The sequence below is a fragment of the Bufo gargarizans genome, chromosome 4, assembly GCF_014858855.1.
Source record: "Bufo gargarizans isolate SCDJY-AF-19 chromosome 4, ASM1485885v1, whole genome shotgun sequence".
Lineage (NCBI taxonomy): Eukaryota > Metazoa > Chordata > Amphibia > Anura > Bufonidae > Bufo > Bufo gargarizans.
In genome coordinates this window covers 492,849,339-492,866,701 of record NC_058083.1, presented here as the reverse complement: position 1 = coordinate 492,866,701, position 17,363 = coordinate 492,849,339, and the positions used below count along the sequence as shown (strand labels likewise).

General features: G+C 45.6%; 1 protein-coding gene across 3 annotated transcripts; it reads right to left on the bottom strand.

Moving 5' to 3' along the window:
- Positions 1-7,317: 7,317 nt before the first annotated feature.
- On the bottom strand, positions 7,318-16,530 carry MCFD2 (multiple coagulation factor deficiency 2, ER cargo receptor complex subunit). Of its 3 annotated transcripts, none has more exons than XM_044291630.1 (4): positions 16,281-16,530; positions 10,564-10,728; positions 8,647-8,806; positions 7,318-7,464 (listed from the first exon to the last, which is right to left on the bottom strand). In XM_044291630.1, exons 2-4 carry the CDS (start codon positions 10,719-10,721, stop codon positions 7,333-7,335), a joined length of 450 nt encoding a protein of 149 aa, XP_044147565.1. In that variant the 5' UTR covers positions 10,722-10,728; positions 16,281-16,530; the 3' UTR covers positions 7,318-7,332. The 3 variants fall into 3 exon arrangements, with proteins under 3 accessions (XP_044147565.1, XP_044147564.1, XP_044147563.1); XM_044291629.1 differs by having other exon boundaries at positions 16,359-16,529; XM_044291628.1 differs by having other exon boundaries at positions 16,363-16,528.
- Positions 16,531-17,363: the final 833 nt, after the last annotated feature.

The following is a 17,363-nucleotide window of genomic DNA, read 5'->3' as shown; positions in this document are numbered from 1 at the left end:
TGAAGACGGATGCTCCACAGACAGAATACGTTTTTTTGGGGTTATTGTTCTGACGGATCAGAGGAAGGGCAAAATAATCAGTGACGTCAACACAAACTTACTGCTGACACCGTCTCCACTACTGGTATAAGTGTTTAATAGAACAGGTTCTGTAAAAATCTATGTGGAATCAGTGAATTGGTGTAAAAGGAGTGCGCTCTTTCACGCTATAGTAGGATCTTAGGCCTCTGCACGGTTATTTATACCTGGCGCTAACATTGATCTGTAAGGCTGAGTTCACACTTGAGTCATTTGGTCAGTTTTGGCCCCGTAACTGCCCAAATAAGTGAAGTGTGCAGTGATTCTAAGAGCGACGCTTGTCATCTACATGTCATACTGACTCACAGTATAATTTCACTACCACAGCAGACTCCCTATACGTGTTACTGCATGTCACAGTGTGCTACACCACTATAAAGGCTCTCTGCAGACAGGAAATAGCTGTTTTTTAAAAGCGATTTGCCACGAATAAATTCGGATTGAACCGGATTTTTTCGGAAAATTAGGCGAACAGGCCAAAAAACGAATTACTAATTGGTCTTCCCCTTACTAAACTCTCTCCCATTCACTACCTTAAATGCAGCAGTCAGGCTCATCTTCTTTTTGTTCAACCACTAAACCGATGCCTCTAGCCTGTGCCAGTCACTTTACTGGTCGCCTAGTTAAAACTTCTCACCGTCTCCCAGCGGTGCGCCACTCAAACACAGCTAACAGTGGCAGCAGGAGACGGGATCGCGCACGAGTACAGAGCGCACTGCGCATACGCAAGACTTTGGTAATCACGGCCGAACTGCAGGCTGTCACTCTCAGGCAAGAGGGGGCGGTTAGGAGGAGTGTTTACCTTGACTTGAAGCTGACCGGCAATATAGCGCTGAAAACCGTTTTTTTTTTAGCTTATGCAGCATCGGACTACAGGATGAAACATATGATTATCAGACTGCGGGCTACTATGAGGTACTGCTAGCGGGTGTAGATGCATTTTTGAGGTGACAGGTTCCCTTTAAAAACACATCTTTTAGTCAGGCTTATCATGTTCCCTAAACTGACTCTTCCCCGTTTTGCCAACCCCCGCCGCTTATCCTTCCGAAAAATAACGTCATCATCCAACAGTAATCCCCACACTAGCACATTAAGCTCTGTCTGCGCTACTTTACTCAGTACAAAGATGGCTGGACCACTTTAGAAAACAATTTTATGTTTTGTGTCACCACCATTTCCTCATAGATTGTAAGCTCTTAAAGCAGGACCCTCGCTCCTACGGTTTCAATGGTATATCAGCCTGTAATTCTGTGATGTCTGTTTTGATTCGTACATGCATCCTCTGAATTGTAAAGTACTGCAATATATCAATAAAGATTGTTATTAAAGCGACTCTGTCCGTTTTATATCTTTCATTTATGCAATTAAGCAGCAAACCTAATCTCTATAGATAAAGGCTGCTCCTTGTCGGGTTAGGGTACTTTCACACTTGCGTTTTTCTTTTCCAGCATAGAGTTCCATCCTCGGGGCTCTATACTGGAAAAGAACTGATCAGTTTTATCCCCATGCATTCTGAATGGAGAGCAATTCGTTCAGGATACATATGTAGTGTCCCACTAGGTAAATGTGGGCACTACACAATGGTCAATTGGGCCACGTTGTTCTCCAACTCCTGTGGAACAGTGGCATTGTATTTTACATTATATTTTAATGTATATTGCTATGCTATTGATGTGTATTTTCCTTGTTTATCTGTGTTTCAGGCCTATTAGGGTGTAGTTCCTCCTCCTAGACAGTCGAGGGAGCTAGGGAACCCCTAATATATATATATAGTCAGGTCCTGTTCAGAGAAAGGGGTGGAGTCAGGAGTCTGTGTAGAGCCAGAAGAGAGTGTGCACTTTAGCCAGAGAGGAGCTGAAGGCCACCTCCTGACATGCAGCTAGACAGCCCAGTAGTGATGGGAAGTTCGGATCTTTCACATGAATCGGTTCATTTGAATCAGCTCATTCAAATGAACCGATTCATGAATCGGATCTTCGGTTCACTTCATGAGCCGGCAGAGGCAAGTGAACTGAAGATCAATGCGCATGCTCAGCTCATCGAATCTTCGGTTCACTTGCTGAGTCGGCTCTCAAGTGAACCGAAGGTCAGGAGGGACTGGCTTCTGGCAAACACAGCTCTGCTGCAGTGAAGCAGACTGTGATAATTGTCTGAGAGTTTTAGTAAAAAGAATCGTGTCACCGAGTCCCTTCCAGACTTCCTGCTCTGCTACATGCTAGATTAATGCCCCCCCTTCCCCCTGGACGGACGGACTTACAGGGAGCCGCAGAGCAGGGAGCCTGGCAGGGACTTGGTGACTCACGGTTCTTTTGACTCAAAAGAATCAAATGAGTCTCTGACTCATTCGATTCTTTTAACTAATAGACTCAGACGATTCTCTGAGTCCCTGCAACTCCCCCTGTGCTGGGAGTCAGTGCTGGCTGCCTCTGATTGGTTGGAGGGCGGGGAGGGGCAGGGCTAGCTTCCACTGGAGGCTCCTATTACACTGCCTGCTGCTGATCTGACTGAGCCGTTTCATTCGGATCAGCTCAGTCAGAGGAACCGACTCTTCCGGATCAGTGAACTGAATCGGTTCAAAAGAACGATTCGTTCATGATCCGGACATCACTACAGCCCAGGCTTCTAGTTGCCACCAGGAGAAGAAGCTACCTCCTGAGGAACCTGCAGTTCCTACAAAGTACAGTGCAGAGCAGAAATGTTTCAAGCCAACCTGAGAGCTGAAGGGCAGAAGGATCTATTTAAAGCAAGGAGATATATACCTGAGGAAGTTTCCCTAATCAAGGATAATGCCATCAATAGGGCATATGGGCCTTGGGATAAGGACAGACAGGATTCTGAGGAAAAGTGCAGCCTGATCTGTGTGTGTTTAACCCTCTGAGTATCTTGCAAGAACATTGAGCCGGCCATTTGTGTAAGCCTGCTATTGACTGCTGCTGTTATATGGAACTTTGCCAAAAGACTGTAAATAGTTGCTTGTTCCAGTAAAAGGAAGTTTTGGTTCACCACAACGTGTTCCTCAATTATTCCTATCACAAATCGGTGTGCCACTGTTACCGGCACTGGCGTCACGAAACTTAAAGGGATCTTGCCCCAGGCACATTAAACCTGCAACACCCAGGGCACCTCACTTACCACTGGCCTGGTCCCTATACACAGAGAGTGCCCCAGAGGACCCCTGTGCCAGCCTCTCCATCACTGCCGTACGCCTGCCCCGGGTCTTCTATGAACTGTGAGTACTCTGTGAAACCCTCATTCTGCCTAATAACCGTGACCTACCACTCACCTAACCCTGCAGGGCTGCGTACTGCACATCAGGATGTCTTCAGTTCAGTATTTTTGACTGAGCAGGCAAAAGATAAAACCGCAGCATGCTACGGTATTGGGCTACTTTCACACGCGGCAGCGGATCCGCCAATCTGCATGTGATTGAAAGCATTTGTGAGACGCATCCAGTGAGACGCGGATCCGTCTCACAAATGCATTGCAAGAACGGATCCGTCTCTCCGCTTGTAATGCGGACAGATGCATCCGTCTTGTATCTTTTTTAAAATTTTTACCGGTCTGCGTCCGGCATTCTGGTATTTTCAATGCCAGATCCGGCACTAATACAGTTCTATGGGGAAAAAGTCTTAGGTTTTTTTTTCCGCCGGAGATAAAACCGTAGCATGCTACGGTTTTATCTTTTGCCTGATCAGTCAAAATGACTGAACTGAAGACATCCTGATGCATCCTGAATGGATTACTCTCCATTCAGAATGCATGGGGATATGCCTGATCAGTTATTTTCTGGTACTGAGCCCCTAGGACGGAACTCTATGCCGGAAAAGAAAAACGCTAGTGTGAAAGTACCCTTATCTCCGTCCAAAATGTCTGATCAGTTGCCGGAATTAATTTACATTGACATGAAACACCTGAAGGACGGATCCGTCCTTCCGGTCTGCACATGCACAGACCAGGAAAACTGTGAAAAAAAAACATGCATGACAAGCGGAGAGACGGATCCGTTCTTGCAATGCATTTGTGAGACTGAGACGCATCCGGATCAGTCTCACAAATGCTTTCAGTCGACGGAACTGCTCGCCGGATCACACTGCCACAAGTGTGAAAGTAGCCTTAAACAGCTGCAGAGCAAACCATAGTCTAAAGTCCTCAACAACCAGACATGTGAATATTCCAGCAAGAACTAGTCAGGATGTGAGAAAAAGAAGCTAGCCTTGACTGACTCCTCTCTCCATATTCTGTACTTGCATCCTAGGCTGGAAACCTCAACAGTATGAAAAATATCTCGCTCTATTCTGAGGACTCTCTTGTCCAGAGAAGGTCATCATCTGTCATTTCTGCATTTCGCAGGCACAAAAGCTGTCAGGATACCAAGAGAAAACATGAAAGGTGTAAGAATAGCTGTCCTTGCCTGAGGAAGACTTGCAAGAAATACTAAGGCAGTGAATTTCAAATATGGAAAAATGTCTATGTTGCCAGGGGATCCTCTGTTCCCACTCCTAATTTATTCAGACATAGCGGTTAAACACTGATTTTACCCCATGAAGGATTTTCTGCGCAAACAGCTGGTTGACTGGGGATCCAGGTGTCAGACCACCACTAATCAGATACTGATGACCTATCCATTGAATAGGTCATCAGTAAAAAAAATCTTGGAAAACCCCATTTATGGCATCTCCGGACCAACAGGTGTAACTTTACTTCATGTCAGCAAAATCCGACCAAATGGCCTCCTCCGTTGGGTATAGCCGATATGGATTCCATACATCAATAACCCCATAACCATACTGGCTGCCTCTTATGGAACCCAGATAGCAGAACACAGCATATAGTGCTATATGAAGACTCATAAACACTGACCGTCTGTAAGGACATCTGGGTTTGTCTTTTCTAAAAAAATTCAAAAGAAAACACAAATCCAATGAATCAAAAATGAGCTTTTATGTGAGCGAGCTGCATGGGTTTTATGCAAAAATGCAATACTGCACATGGTAACATTATACCTAAAAGGGGGAAAAATGGCAAATTTGGCTTGGTCATAAACATATAAAATACAAATTATTTTCAGTACACAAAATGTTATGTTAATATAGTTCACTAAAAATAAAGGCAACCGCATTTTTATTGTTTTAATGCGTTTAAAATTGTAGTCCAGCCTTCTGTAAGTGATGGTCTATCTTCCGGAGTCCTACATTGCACAACTACAACCAGATGTACAATCAGCACTGTCTACATTATAGTCAATTCAATGGGTCCGGAAAAAACACGGAACACATACGGAAATGCATCCGTATGTCTTCTGTATCCGTTCCATTTTTTGTGGAACAGTCTATTGAAAATGTTATGCCCAGCACAATTTTTTCTATGTAATTACTGTATACTGTATATGCCATACGGAAAAATGGAACCGAAAAGGAAACAAAAAACGGCCCGCAAAACACTGAAAAAGCCATACGGTCGTGTGAAAGAGGACTAAGAAGTAGGTGACAGATGGGAGCAAGACTGAAAGAGCAGACTACATAGTTTATTAGTAGTCTGTTACCGTGGAGACACATAGGCGCTGTTGGGGGCAAAATTATTTTTAATTAAGACTAATTATTGAGTTTCTTCATGTTTAATTTTTTAACCTAGTTAGTGCTCATGCACACGAACAGCGGGTCCGCAATATACGGGCACCGGCCGTGGGTGCACCCTATCACCCATTGACTTGAAGATATGGAATAGAGGCACGGAGCGGAAGGCCAAGGAAGCACTACAAAGCGCTTCTGTGACATTTCGGTCCATACCTCCGTGCCGCAAAAAAAAAGAACATGCCCTATTTCTATGCAGTGTGGATGGATCGCGGAGCATTCATCAGCACAGGCCACACGGACGGTGCCTCTGCATTGGGGACCGCAATTTGCGGCCCCCAATGCACGGCATGGAAGGCAGATGTTCATGTAGTGGGAACTTTAAGTTTAATAATGAAGGTACTCTATAAGAGCAAAGCTTGCCTAATAAGAAAGGTGACCATTTATCCGTAGGTCCAGCATGGCCACCATTGTTTGACGTTACTGAGGTCCACATAAGGTCTGGAAATGGATGCTGGACCCTAGCACTGGAGATCTAAAGATATACATTTTTAAGGGTTTTAAAAAGGAAAAATATAGTTTGCTAGAGATAACTGGTACTTTAAAAGATGCATTCTTTTGCTGCCATAATTTTATTTATGTAGCTCTGATTTTTTCATTTTCAGGCCGGCTCCTGAAAATTTAAAAATGAGAGCCCAGTGGGCGTTCCCTTTCAGTTGAATGTGCCACAAACACTCCCCACCCCACGGTGGTGCAATCACAGTCTCATAACAGTAAGGCTATGCTCACATCAGGGTCATGACTTTCATTTAAAGCTCTGATAATCTTGCCATCAAGAATACCGAAATGGCCAATGGGAGTCACCAAAGGTCTTAACTGTTTGTGGCACTTACTACAATCTTCCCATCGACTCTGCTATGTGAGATCGGTATCTACTATTCTAAAGGCAGCTACTTCTTCCTACTCCCTTTCATAATTTGCTGGAATGGCTCCTCAGTCCTCCAGTTTTATCTGCTGCTGACTCTGAGAGTCCAGTCTGTGTGCTGAGGGAAACATCTACTGATAGAACCTGACTACAGAGGACACTTTTGTAGTCAGGTTCTCCTTTAGGGTCCATTCACATGTCCGTAGTGTACTGCGGATCTGCAATACACCCGGCCGCCACCCCCCATAGAACTGCCTATTCTTGTCCACAATTGCGGACAAGAATAGGACATGTTCTATTTTCTTCCGGAGCCACGAACCGGAAGATCGGGGGCGCGCTCCGGAAATGCGGACAGCACACGGCCCCATATAGAATGAATGGGTCCGCACCCGTTCCACAATTTGCGGAATGGATGCGGACCCATTCTACGGATGTGTGAATGGACCCTCAACCTAAGGATTTAGTAAGCCTACAGCAAATACACGCAGGAATGAAACCTGTAGGTGATTAAGATATATTACAAGAAGGTATATATTTGTATTTTATAGCTATGGGCCCCAACTTGTCTAAAAGGTGAACTTGGTTTATAATTGAATTGGATAAATTGACCAATAATCAATGACCATAGGAAATCACAACTGTGAACCCAAAACAACATATAAGCGACTGTGACGTACAGCAAAATATGCCCCCACAGAAACATGAACAGTGTATAACTTTCACATTTAGGAGAGAAAACGTCCATCCGCAAAAAAGTCTTTATTGCATCGACTTAGCAAACTCTGCATAATCAATGTATCCGTCATTATTGAAATCGTCATCCCGTAGAACACCATCTATCATGACTATTAGCTCATCTTCGGATAATGTCTGGGTTTGGTCATCATTCCCCTAAATGAAAAACACACATTTTGGATTACATTGTGTACATTATTCAATAGACATTAGGTTTAGAGCTGTAAGTGGCTATATCCAGCAGTCCCAGGGAAAACTGAGTGAACGGCAACATCATTCATTTAAATTCGGGACCCCCAAGTTCTTGCGAGTAATAGGGGAACAAGCAGCAGGCCCTGCACTGATCAGATACTTATCCACTATGCTGTGGAGTTGGGGATACATCTATAACTTGGGAAGACCCCTTTAAAGGGAATTGGGAAAGTTGTCAAAAATTCAGGTTGCACAGGATGTGGTAGTGGTGTTAAAGGTTTTGAAAGGGGTCTACGAAGGGGTCTTGAGTTACTAAATCCAATCAAATACAACACTTTGCTCCGCAATGACAGGGACACTGTAAGTCACAGGTTGTATAGTGGATGGAACGCTGATCATACGTTGGTTTCCAAAGATTGACATGTCGCCTATATGGAGGACGGGCTAGGCTTCCACAGTGGGGTCTCTGGCATGACGTTTAGGAACAAGTGGTCTAGAACAGGGTTCCTCAACTCCAGTCCTCAGGGCCCAACTGCCGGTCGTGTTTTAAGGATTTCCTTAGTATTGAGCAGGTGATATAATTAGTGTCCATGCATCAGGACTTCCCACAGGTGTTCATTCTGTGGGATATCCTCAGATCATGACCGGTAGGTGGCCCTGAGGACTGGTCTAGAGGACTTATACATTAACTTATGTGTTATTTCATGAGGATATAAATGTGGTGGCTGGTTCAGTAAGTGACACTAATTATGGGATTTATATGTAATTGTCCATGTCTGTCACAGTAAGGGTACATTCACACGACCGTATAAATGGATCTGCACCCATTCATTTAAATGAGGCCGCATAAGATACGGACAGCACACCGTGTGCTGTCCGCATCTATTGCTCCGTTCCGTGGCCCCGCAATAAATATGGAGCATGTCCTATTCTTGTCCACAATCACGGACAAGAATAGGCATTCTCTATACAGCGTCGGACATGTGTGGTCCGCAAAATGCAGAACGCACACGGCCGGTATCCGTGTTTTGCAGATCCGCAATTTGCAGACCGCAAAACACTTACGGTCGTGTGAATGCACCCTAATAGTTATAGTTATAGGTCAGGTATGTACATTATTTTGTGGTCATGAATTTGATTACAGACCTCTTTATGCACATGGGAAATCGCAGTTGCCAACTCAAGGCCGTCTAATAAATTGTTGCCATCATAGTCGTGCATCTTGAAATAATGAAGCTGCAGCTCCTGAGGGGACATTTCTGTCTCCGGCTTCTGAACCACTCCGTCCAAGTGTTCCATTATGTGGCTGAGGAAATCAGAGAAAAAACATTAATACCCGGCAATGCTGCAACCAAAATACATACACCCTAAATGTCCTCGCAGCCTCCCCTGTCAATTCAGTGCCACCTACAGCCAAGAGGTAATTATTCCCAGACCAGCAAACTGAACATCACTTTACCATCTACAAAGAAACATCTAAATCCCCTATTATGGCATTTAGGCTAGGTCTACACGACGACATTTGTCGCGCAACATTTTGTTGCACCAATGTCGCGCGACAATTTTTATAATGGCAGTCTATGGTGTCGCACTGCAACATGCGACATGCTGCGACTGCGATGCGACAGTCGCAGAAAATCCATTCAAGATGGATTTTTCTGCGACTGTCGCGTCGCAGTCGCAACATGTCGCATGTTGCAGTGCGACACCATAGACTGCCATTATAAAAATTGTCGCGCGACATTAGTGCAACAAAATGTCGCGCGACAACTGTTGCGCCCTATCTGTCGCGCGACAAAAGTCGTCGTGTAGACCTAGCCTTAGGTCTGAAAGTGACCGGCATTAGTTGCAGCATCTAAACATAGACCCACATTCAAATCTTTGCTTAGTTCTGAGCTCACATCTATGGGCGTCCCTGCTGGTTCATTTGCTATACAGATCAGATACTCTGATGATTTGCATTCTAAAGCCGGCCAAGCACATTTACAGATCTCCCCGATTTGGGCAGGACTGCCTGGCCATCTAATGTGTATGGTAGTGACCGTATGTTGGGGTCCTGGCTGTCCCCTGTGGGAGGTGCGCACGCTATTACATGCACATGCCCTAAGAGTTTATATATCGGAGATGTCGAAAGCTGATATCCCGATTAAGGGCTCATGCACACAAACGTATTTTCTTTCCGTGTCCATTATGCTTTTTTTGTGGCCCGTATGCAGAACCATTCCTTTCAACGGGTCCGCAAAAAAAAAAAAAACTGAAGTTACTCCGTGTGCATTTCGTTTCCGTATGTCCGTATTTCCGTTCCGCAAAAAAAAAAAAATAGAACATGTCCTATTATTGTCCACATTACGGACAAGGATAGGACTGTTCTATTAGGGGCCAGCTGTTCCGTTCCACAAAATACGGAATGCACACGGATGTCATCCATATCTGACAATGGTGAGGGACTTCTCGCAGCTCGCTAAGCACAGCACCGTTCATTGGACACCGTTGTTACTGGTATTGCAGCTCTGGACAGATTTGGACTTGATTTTTTCCTCCAAGTTGAGGAAAATTGGCTTGTACCTCATGATTGTTTTTTCCTTTCTGCGGATCAGTTTTGCGGGATAACAGACTAAGGCTTCATGCACACGGCCATTGGGCGGCCGTGGCCTTATTGCGGCCCGCAAACGGCGGGTCGGCAATCCACGGCCGCCAGCCGTGTGCACCCTGCATCACGGATGCGGATCTATTCACTTAAATGGGTCCGCAATTTCAGAGATGCGGAATGGAACACCAGAAGCACTATGGAGTGCTTCCGTGGTGTTTCTTTCTGTGGTTCTGCACCGCAAAAAAAAATGACATGTCATATTTATTCGCGGTGCGAACATACCACGGACCCATTCAAGTTGAAATGGTCCGGCCCGCTGCATGGATGTTGCCTGTCCATTGGGGACCACAATTGAGGTCCCCAATGCAGGGAACGGCCGCACAACGGCCGTGTGCATGAGGCCTAAACTGGATGGTTGGAACTTGGATGCCTTCTTTAAGTCTTACAAACCATCTTACATGAATGTTACTTACTCTTTATCGTGTACCACATTTTTATCAAAACGACCGCCTGCATGTCCCCCCTCTTCGACTTTCGGATGTGCATGGTCTTCTGCCACTGCGGACAATACTAATACTGCAGAAACCAGACAACAGAAGAGATAGGATGTGTGGGTCTTGTGGCACATCATTTTGTTCCTAAGAGACAAACAAAGATTAAAGAAAAAGGACATCTCTCTGCCGAATGCATTGTGGCGGAAGAATACGCTACAGCGGGGCTCCCCAAGCACTGGCTCGGGAGCTACATAGAGCTCAGGACCCCCTTGCTGTGTCTCGACATATGGACTTGCTACAAAATATATCCACATTAAATATATTATAGACATTACCTATCTGGGAGGAAAATACCTGTTTTCCCAGACCGAAACTCTCAGTGTGTCACACCTACTAAATCTGGGTGTCAACAAGAATGCTCCACTAATGGCCAGAAGAGGCCATGAAATGGTGAGGGATTAAAGACTGGGAGCTGCATATCTCTTTATTATACTACCTTGGTTGGTATGCCGCTAGTTACATCTGTCCCATAAAGCTGGAGCTGTTTGGCAACGTTTGGTGTGTAGGGAGATGGGAGCCAATTTATATTTCCAGTAGGAATAACACAGAAACAGCACACTGTGACGGCATACATTGTCCTCAGGGTCCCATTGTAAAAAAAATATTATATATCATAATATATTGCAATCTATGACTTTTCTATGTCTGTGCTTTCCTGTAAAGCTGAAACACAACTATGCTAAAATACACACCAGCCCGAGAGAGGCCAAAAGGACACTTTCTATATAATTTAGCATTTTTACCCTTTAAAAAATAAAAAATAAATAATACTCCCATATAACTATTTCTCACACAGTTCAAAGGCATAGGAGAGTAAGGAATTTGTTCAGAGTCGCTCACTTTGAGTTGGACAGCGGCCATGTGCGGGTGCTAATACTTTACTTCTGCAAACAGTCCGCACTTCACAGTGCAGGCTTCTGTGCACCTCATGTCATCACTTAGCAAATAAGAGAATGGTGTAAGAAAATAGGGATTATCTTATTCCGCAGTGAGTGGTTTATCGGAGAATTGCCTGGAGACATCTAGCTAGTGCTGCGATAGCCTGGCTATCTCTATGAGTAATGTACGCTGCCAAAGACCCATCAGGGGTACAGGAGCACCAGGACTTCTGTAAATGAGGAGGATCTTCAATAACCAATGTCTGTGACAGTTTACATGTCTCCTATAGACTGTGATTAAGGAGGACATTCATTTTATTATTAAAGAGGCAATAACACCTAAATAAGGCACCAGTTTACTATCACTGGAGGTTTGACGTCTGCAACCCACCCTGATCCTGAGGATAAAGGAAACCTAGTGCTCATGTCTGCGACCCACCCCTATCTGGAGAATGAAGGAAACATAGTGCTCATGTCTGCGATCCACACCCATCCGGAGAATGAAGGAAACATAGTGCTCATGTCTGCGACCCACCACCATCTGGAGAATGAAGGAAACATAGTGCTCATGTCTGCGACCCACCCCCATCTGGAGAATGAAGGAAACATAGTGCTCATCTCTGCGACCCACCCCCATCTGGAGAAAGAAGGAAACATAGTGCTCATCTCTGCGACCCACCCCCATCTGGAGAATGAAGGAAACGTAGTGCTCATGTGTGTGACCCACGCCCATCTGGAGAATGAAGGAAACATAGTGCTCATGTCTGCGATCCACACCCATCCGGAGAATGAAGGAAACATAGTGCTCATGTCTGCAACCCACCACCATCTGGAGAATGAAGGAAACATAGTGCTCATGTCTGCGACCCACCCCCATCTGGAGAATGAAGGAAACATAGTGCTCATCTCTGCGACCCACCCCCATCTGGAGAATGAAGGAAACGTAGTGCTCATCTCTGCGACCCACCCCCATCTGGAGAATGACGAAAACATAGTGCTCATGTGTGTGACCCACGCCCATCTGAAGAATGAAGGAAACATAGTGCTCATGTCTGCGACCCACCCCGATCCAAAGAATTAAGGAAACGTAGTGCTCATGTCTGTGACCCACCCCCATCTGGAGAATGAAGGAAACATAGTGCTCATGTCTGCGACCTACCCCCATCTAGAGAAAGAAGGAAACATAGTGCTCATGTCTGCGACCTACCCCCATCTAGAGAAAGAAGGAAACATAGTGCTCATGTCTGCGACCTACCCCCATCTAGAGAAAGAAGGAAACATAGTGCTCATGTCTGCGACCTACCCCCATCTGGAGAATGAAGGAAACATAGTGCTCATGTCTGCGACCCACCCCCATCTGGAGAATGAAGGAAACATAGTGCTCATGTCTGCGACCCACCCCCATCTGGAGAAAGAAGGAAACATAGTGCTCATGTCTGCGACCTACCCCCATCTAGAGAAAGAAGGAAACATAGTGCTCATGTCTGCGACCTACCCCCATCTAGAGAAAGAAGGAAACATAGTGCTCATGTCTGCGACCTACCCCCATCTAGAGAAAGAAGGAAACATAGTGCTCATGTCTGCGACCTACCCCCATCTAGAGAATGAAGGAAACATAGTGCTTATGTCTGCAACCCACCCCCATCTGGAGAATGAAGGAAATGTAGTACTCATGTCTGCGACCCACCCCCATCTGGAGAATGAACGATACCCGGTGCTTGTTTAGTGCTGCATCCTTGACATTTGGCAGCCTGTACTCTGCTGTGCAGGAAAAAGTTAGAAGAGGATGCAGCGCTAAACAAGTACTGAATTTCATTCTTCCTCGGCATCAGTGGGGGCACCAGGGGTCAGACCTGGACTGCTCACAAAAGTGATGGCATATCTTAGGTATACACCATCACGTTATAAGACAGACCCCCCCCCCCCCTCATAACACAGTTGTTTCACAGTGACAGCCCAAGTACAAGACTGATGTCATCGAGGGGCTCCTCTGCACAGGACCTACAGCTAGGACGCAGACCAGCACCCACTCTGGTGGACCTGACCCGTCTATGCATAACATAGCTGCTCATTTATCAAAATGGCTACTATGCAATAATACGGTACAATTCAAATGCTGGAGAGGCTGCTTATTCTTTACTCTTGTTCCTCTGCCCAGTAGATACCAGTGTGCAGACCAATGTATAAAAGCTATGTAGACCTTAGTTTTTTTTTTATTATTATTATTGCATTGCACCAATTATGTGCCAAGAATAATATTCCTAAGAGGTTTTTATTTTCTCTTCTAGAGCTGCAGGCCGGTCTGTCCCCTGTTCAGACAGTCCGGCAGAGATGTCCCCTCGCTCGCGCTATAAGCTCTTCTTGCTAAGTGGGTATACACATTCATTTAAGCCGAAATAATATCAAACTGACCATAATTTATCTTAAAGGGGTTTTCCGGTTTCCACAGCCGAAATGGCCTGTCGCCCAAAAATTCAATGCAATCTGAAAGCACCGCGTTATAGAGGAGCAGGAGCTGTGCGGATTGATGTATATATTTGTGGGAAAAGATTCAGTAAAACTTCTAATTTGTATATTTCCATCTGCAGCCCTGTGAAGGGCTATCGGTACAGGGAGCGGTTGTCAGTGACTGACAGCTATCTCTATGTACACTTATACACAGTGCTGTCAGTCACTGTCACACCTCCCTCCTGTACCCATAGCTGTTCTCAGGAGTCAGAAAAAGCAGAGATGTCAAATGTAAAAATTACAACTTTTAACTAAATCTTTTCCCACAAATAAATACATTAATCCACTCATCTTCTCCTGCTCTATAACATGGCGCTTTCAGATTGAATTGCCTTTTTTGGTGACAGGTCCTCTTTAAAGGGGTTGTGCAAGAGTTGGAGTGGGGGAAGGGGTTTGGCAAACCATACCTACATTTTCTTTCGTTTGTGCCCAGAGACACCCTTGGACAGGTGAAGCACACTGAATCCATATGCTTAAAGGGGTTGTCCACTTTTTACTATTGATGGCTTATCCTCAGGATAGTGTGTTCCAAAGAAGGTCGGCACTGCTCATGAGGTGTAGCGGTGCACGTGTCTGCGGGCAGGGATCCCAGTAGATAATTCGCAAATAAAGACCGGCACTCGCTGATGATTATTCTTGTAGGTTTATTCAGTCACATATTCCATCATAGCGACGCGTGCGTTTCAGCAAATCATATGCTTTCATCACACATGTCTGATGAAAGCATATGATTTGCTGACACGCACGCGTCACTACTATGATGGAATACGTGACTGAATAAACCAGGCATCCTCAAACTGCGGCCCTCCAGCTGTTGTAAAACTACAACTCCCACAATGCCCTGCTGTAGGCTGATACCTGTAGGCCAGGCATGTCCAAACTGCGGCCCTCCAGCTGTTGCAAAACTACAACTCCCAGCATGCCTGGATACCTTACAGCTATTATGGCATGCTGGGAGTTGTAGTTTTGCAACAGTTGGAGGGCCGCAGTTTGGACATGCCTGCTGTAGGCTGTTCGGGCATGCTGGGAGTTGTAGTTTTGCAACAGCTGGAGGGCTGCTGTTTGAGGATGCCTGGAATAAACCTACAAGAATATTCATCAGCGAGTGCCGGTCTTTATTTGCAAATTATCCTCAGGATAGGTCATCAATATCAGATCGGCGGGGGTCCGACACCCGGCACCCCCGCCGACCAGCTGTTTGAAGAGAAGGACGAGTGCTGCCTTCTCTGCTCTGTTTACCTGCTCACTGCAGCAGTGGTGATCAGTGTAAGGGCTCATGCACACGACCGTATGCGGTCCATATGTCCCGGAGCGGCATACATCGTGCGCGCACAGCATCATAGATTACAAGGATGCTGTGGACGTGGGGTTGCCCACGGGGCTATTGTCCTGCACGCAGCCCGATGCGCACAGTATCATAGTAACCTATGATGCTGTGCGCTCCATGTATGCCGCTCCGGGACATACGGTCGTGTGCATGAGCCCTAATTCCAAGTATGGCGTCCCCATTCACTTCTATGGGACGGTTCTGTGGTATTCACTTGAACAGACAGAGCTGTCCCATAAAAGAGAATGGGGACGCCATACTGCAATTGCTGCGGCAAGCAGGTAAACAGAGCAGAGAAGGCTGTGCTCATACGGAGCGCTGCTTTCTCCTCAAATAGCTGATCGGCAGGGGTTGCGGGTGTCGGACCCCCACCTACCTGATATTGATGACCGATCCTGAGGATAGGACATCAACAGTAAAAAAGCTTGGACAACCCTATTGACCAGCCAAAGCCTCACGGTCTAAAAACCGCATAACAAAATTGCTGCAATTATTGATAGAGCTGTGTGTGGTCTGTGATGCGCGGTTCTCGGCCATGCAGCAACAAGTTCGGCGTACGGGTTCCGTGGTAGCGGAATCCATTACGGAATTCTTATATAACCCGAACCTTGTATGCCGAACTTGAAACACAAGTTCGCTCATCACAACAGGAACCCTTAAAGGGGATGTAATGAAGGGTCATGCACCTGGCCATATTACGGCTCCATGTATAAGGCGCCGCTCTAACGCCCTATGCCCCTGATTTTCTTTAGAGGCTTTTCTATGACGGTGTCTTTTATCTTATGGTACAAGTCATATATGGAGCGGTAGGTACTTTTCTATGGCACACTGCAGAATATACACACAATGGACGTTCCTCTGATCACATACATGTATCTTACAGTCAGTATGGGGGGAGATGAAGCTGATGAGCAGACACTTACAGATGAACTGTGTATGAGTGCTGTGCCCTGTACCTCCATGGACTCCTCTGCCAGGTAAGTGTACACACAGTGACGTACCTACCGTACACAGCAGCGCTCAGCCTCACTACAGGGTCCGGCTGCTCCTCTGATTACAGCCTCAGCCAGCAACTCCGCAAGGCCGTACAATCTGCGCTCCGAGCGCGCACACCAACTCCAGCCAAGACGCTATGGAGGCTTCGGCGCTCTGCTGCTCTGGCCTGATTCGGGGGATCTTTTGAGCATGCGCAGTAGCGGCTGGCGTTCTTCATTTTGACTCGGCTCTGTGTGCACTGGGAAGAAGAGACGTGTTACTATCTCACTCGGGGACGATGACACCTGAGCGGCCGGGGGCGGTCTGCCATAAATAAGAGCTATAACCATGGCAACAGGTCCTGGCTTTCGTATGGAAACTGGACTTGTTGCCCATAGCAACCAAAATGTGACCTAAAATTACTAGAGCCTAGAAGTGGTGCAGTCTACAGAGCCTTAGTGCAGTGCAGCTTGTCCCTGATGGAGGTGATCATAGGCAGCCCTGCCATGAGATAAAGTAAATCACCCCATAAAGGGCACCTGTCAGCAGGATCAACCCTATCACACCAGATACATCCGCTGGCATGGTTGTTCCTGCTGATTAACCCTTTCTACCACTTTTCGCCCTTCTGCCCAGGCCATTTTGTCCAAATCTGACATGTGTCACTTTATGTGGTAATAACTTTGGAACGCTTTTACTTATCGAAGTCATTCTGAGACTGTTTTCTCGTCACACATTGTACTTCATGATAGTCATAAATTTAAGTCAATATATTTCACCTTTATTTATAAAAAAATCCCAAATTTATCAAAAATTTAAAAAAAGCAATTTTTAAAATTTTAATTTCTCTGCTTTTATAACAGAAAGTGATACCTCATAAAATATGTATTACTTAACATTCCCCATATGTCTGCTTTATGTTGGCATCATTTTGGAAATGTCATTTTATTTTTTTAGGACGTTACAAGGCTCAGAAGTTTAGAAGCAAATCTTAAAATTTGTAAGAAAATTTCCAAAACCCACTTTTTAAG

Excerpts from the sequence above, each read along its gene's own strand:
- MCFD2 (XM_044291630.1), bottom strand. The coding sequence starts at position 10,721 with ATGATGTGCCACAAGACCCACACATCCTATCTCTTCTGTTGTCTGGTT. Across the intron at positions 8,807-10,563 it reads AATGTGGTACACGATAAAGA|CCACATAATGGAACACTTGG; the intron begins GTAAGTAACATT and ends TGATTTCCTCAG. Across the intron at positions 7,465-8,646 it reads TTTCCCATGTGCATAAAGAG|GGGAATGATGACCAAACCCA; the intron begins GTCTGTAATCAA and ends TTTTTCATTTAG.